Source organism: Brassica napus, chromosome A7 (assembly GCF_020379485.1).
Source record: "Brassica napus cultivar Da-Ae chromosome A7, Da-Ae, whole genome shotgun sequence".
In the NCBI taxonomy this organism is placed as follows: Eukaryota; Viridiplantae; Streptophyta; class Magnoliopsida; order Brassicales; family Brassicaceae; genus Brassica; species Brassica napus.
Window position 1 is genome coordinate 18,318,986 of NC_063440.1, and position 3,502 is coordinate 18,322,487.

General features: G+C 33.8%; 1 protein-coding gene across 1 annotated transcript; it reads left to right on the top strand.

Moving 5' to 3' along the window:
- The first annotated feature begins 226 nt into the window (after positions 1-226).
- On the top strand, positions 227-2,537 carry LOC106356799 (ethylene-responsive transcription factor ERF035). The gene has a single exon (XM_048735672.1). It carries the CDS (start codon positions 777-779, stop codon positions 1,506-1,508), a length of 732 nt encoding a protein of 243 aa, XP_048591629.1. The 5' UTR covers positions 227-776; the 3' UTR covers positions 1,509-2,537.
- The last annotated feature ends 965 nt before the right edge of the window (positions 2,538-3,502 follow it).

Below are 3,502 nucleotides of genomic sequence, written 5' to 3' on the forward strand. Positions count from 1 at the left end.
TGTAGTTCTCAGCCAGTCAAAAATTACATCATAGAGCAATAAATCCAGAAGATTCCGCAATATATATTATAGCTAGTAATCATATAAATAAATTGAGCATGCGTTAAAGACTTGAAGGGGTAATGCCCTTTTACAAAAAAAAAAAAAAAGATTGGAAGGGACCGCTTACTAACATGATTCTCGTGGTAGAATTTTTATTTTGGTAATTAAGTAATTAACTATTGTGTGTTCCAACGTCCAAATTAATTATGACATGTCGTTTTATTGTAAAGGAAAGTGGGTCAACATAAAACCTTTATGTACTATATAAGTCTATAATGCAGAAAATACAAGTAGACACTAGTCTCCACACATTGTACTACTTATTCATAATTACGACGATGCAACTCCAAGCCAACGTTCATAGTTATGAAGGTGACGCGCATGCAGGATGGTCGGTTCATATATAAGACGAGAGACATTTAAACGAATGACATCCAATAGTTATTAGATTTTATACTCAATTGTTATTAAATAAATACACATAATTTCTATGTAATTTTCACGTGGGGGTAAGTTATTCTCGCTGAATATGGAGGACAGTTGATTGACAATCCGGACCTACTATATAACAAAATAATAATACAGATTTTGTTCTTTATATATTAATGTCATGTTTTTTAAAATATGAAAAGGACGAAACAGAAAAACAAAACAACTTGGAAGAATATTTAATAGCAGACCACTTCAACTTGTAACCTTATACCTTTAATTCTCTCTCTCTCTCTCTCTCTAAAATGGAAAAACAAATCAACGTAGAGAGTAGTGCTACTCACCATCAGGAAGACAATAATGCTTCCACAATAACAACCTCCACCGTCGCCGCCGTCACTTCGTCGGAATCTTGGTCTTCTAAAAGATATTTAGTGCAAGACACTGAAGCTGGTCGAAAACGGCGGAAGAGCAACGGTGGCAATGGTAATAAGAATCCGACTTATAGAGGAGTAAGGAAGAGGAGCTGGGGAAAATGGGTGTCGGAGATTAGAGAACCAAAGAAGAAATCGAGAATCTGGCTTGGGACTTATCCAACGGCTGAGATGGCAGCTCGAGCTCATGACGTTGCGGCTTTAGCTATTAAAGGCAACTCCGGTTGTCTCAACTTCCCGGAACTGTCCACTTTGCTTCCTCGTCCGGTTAGCTGCTCTCCCAAAGATATACAAGCCGCAGCTGCCAAAGCCGCAGAAGTCATGTGGCAAGAACCGGTTATAGATGAGAAATTAGCCAATGAGCGAAGTTATTCCGAGTTGTCTACAGCTCAGTCTTCGACTTCCAGCAGTTTTGTGTTTTCTTCAGACACGTTAGATACTTTGAGTACGGACAAGGAAAGCAACGAAGAGACCATGTTTGATTTGCCGGATCTTTTCACGGAAGGGTTTATGAACCACAATGACTCGTTTCGCTACTACGAAAGCACGACTACCTGGCAGCTTTACGGAGAGGATGTAGGGTTCGCTTGGCTAGATGACTAAAGTGCCCTGCCGTTGTTTACGTACGTATAGTTCCATGCATGCATTATGGTTTTAACTGAGTTTTAATATATTTTTGTTAATTTCTACGTTTGAGTATATGTTGTTCATTACTTTTGTGTGAAATATGAGCTCCTTTTGAATAATTGTATGTGTTTCAAAAATGAAGTAATGTAAGTGAATCTAATAAGTGGCTGTGGCAAAACGTATTTTTATTTTTTTGGTAAACAAAAGAACGTATATATTTTTAGAGTAAAATACAAAGAAAATAAGAAGGCAACGTCTGTTGAAAGTGACACTCTCTCGAGGCTAACTTTATAAAGTCGTTTCTACTATTCTCTTTCACCCTAGATTTAGAGAATCTTAACGAATGGAGACGAACTTTGACTTCAAGAGCCAAAGCATCCCCTTACGACACATGTATTAATCTATATTTTGCTGTCTACAACGTAATTAATTTAATAGTATATGTTAAGGTACCTTTAAATACATAATTAATCTGAATAAAAATGAATATTTTATCATTAAGAATCCTAAATGGACACCTTTAAATACATAATTAATCTGAATAAAAATGAATATTTTATCATTAAGAATCCTAAATGGGTATCCTAATATAAATGACCGTTCTCTTATCGACATTTATAGTAGTTTAGTGGTAATCATTTGAAAATTAGCATATTCGGTCCCTGGCAATAGGCTAGCGCTGCCGTGACATAGGATCAGTACCGGTCCTGAATATATGAACACAGAACACATGAAGCAAATTGGAAGTGTTAAAAAAAAAGAAGCAAATTGGAAATTAAGACCTGTTTATTAAAGGTAATTTAAGAAGAAAAGAAAATCTTTTAATGCAAATAGAGAAAGGAGGAATCCAACAGTTTAGAGCATGTTATATGGTGTATACCCACAATAAAGTCTTTTAGATAATTTTTATTAATAAAATAATTATATAATGAAAATTTATTTTAATAAAATTAAATAAATCATTCATAAAAAGATACGTAGAGAAAAATAAAAGACTAAACTAAGAGAAGTCTCGTACATCTCTTAAATAAAAGACATATCTTATTTTTCTCTTATATTTTTAAATACATTTTTATATTTTAGGGGTTTTTGCCAAAACTAACCCACAACTTGATTTTAATCCCAAACCTATACTCAAACTTGAATCAAATGCAAAACTAACCTAAAAGCCTAGTGAAATTACAGCTCAGCCCCTTGTGACCAAACAAAAAAACAGAAGCCATTTTTACGAATATAGCCCCAGTAAATCGTCTGAGTCGTCTGAGATGTTGGAAGTCGTCTGGACGACTGAAGTGTAAGTCGTCTGGTACCAGTTTACTTTAAAAATAATTTATAAATCTTGTAAAAAAATATTTTGATGCTTAAAAAATAAAAATCAAGTAATTATAAACAGTTTTAACTGATATAAATTAAGATATGATAAAATTGATTTGTTTTGAAGATAGATGAGTGGAAGTAGTGAATCATGAAATACTTTGGTTTAGGAGTTTGGCAAACATATGTTGTAGTATTGTATGTATTGTTAGGGTTAGATTTTGGAAAACTAAAATGTTTTTTTCAAAAATTAGTTTTCACTTATATGTGTTTATTTCTGTGTATAGTAAACACTTTTCAAGTTTGATTTAGTTTTATGAAGTGTTTAATTAGATAATTAAGTTTAGGGGTTATGTTTAGGGTGTGGACGACTTATATTTCAGTCGTCTGTTGAATAATTTACCCGGACGACGTATATTTCAGTCGTCCAGACGACTTACTTGTAAGTCGTCTGGAAAGTTTCAGTCGTCTGTTGAATAATTTACCCGGACGACGTATATTTCAGTCGTCCAGACGACTTACTTGTAAGTCGTCTGGAAAGTCTTCTATTTTAGTTTCCCGCTAAAAATATTTAATTTCCCGCTAAAAATATTAAACTCTTCTGGACGACTTACATGTAAGTCGTCTGTTTTAATTTCTTCACCAGACGACTGAAA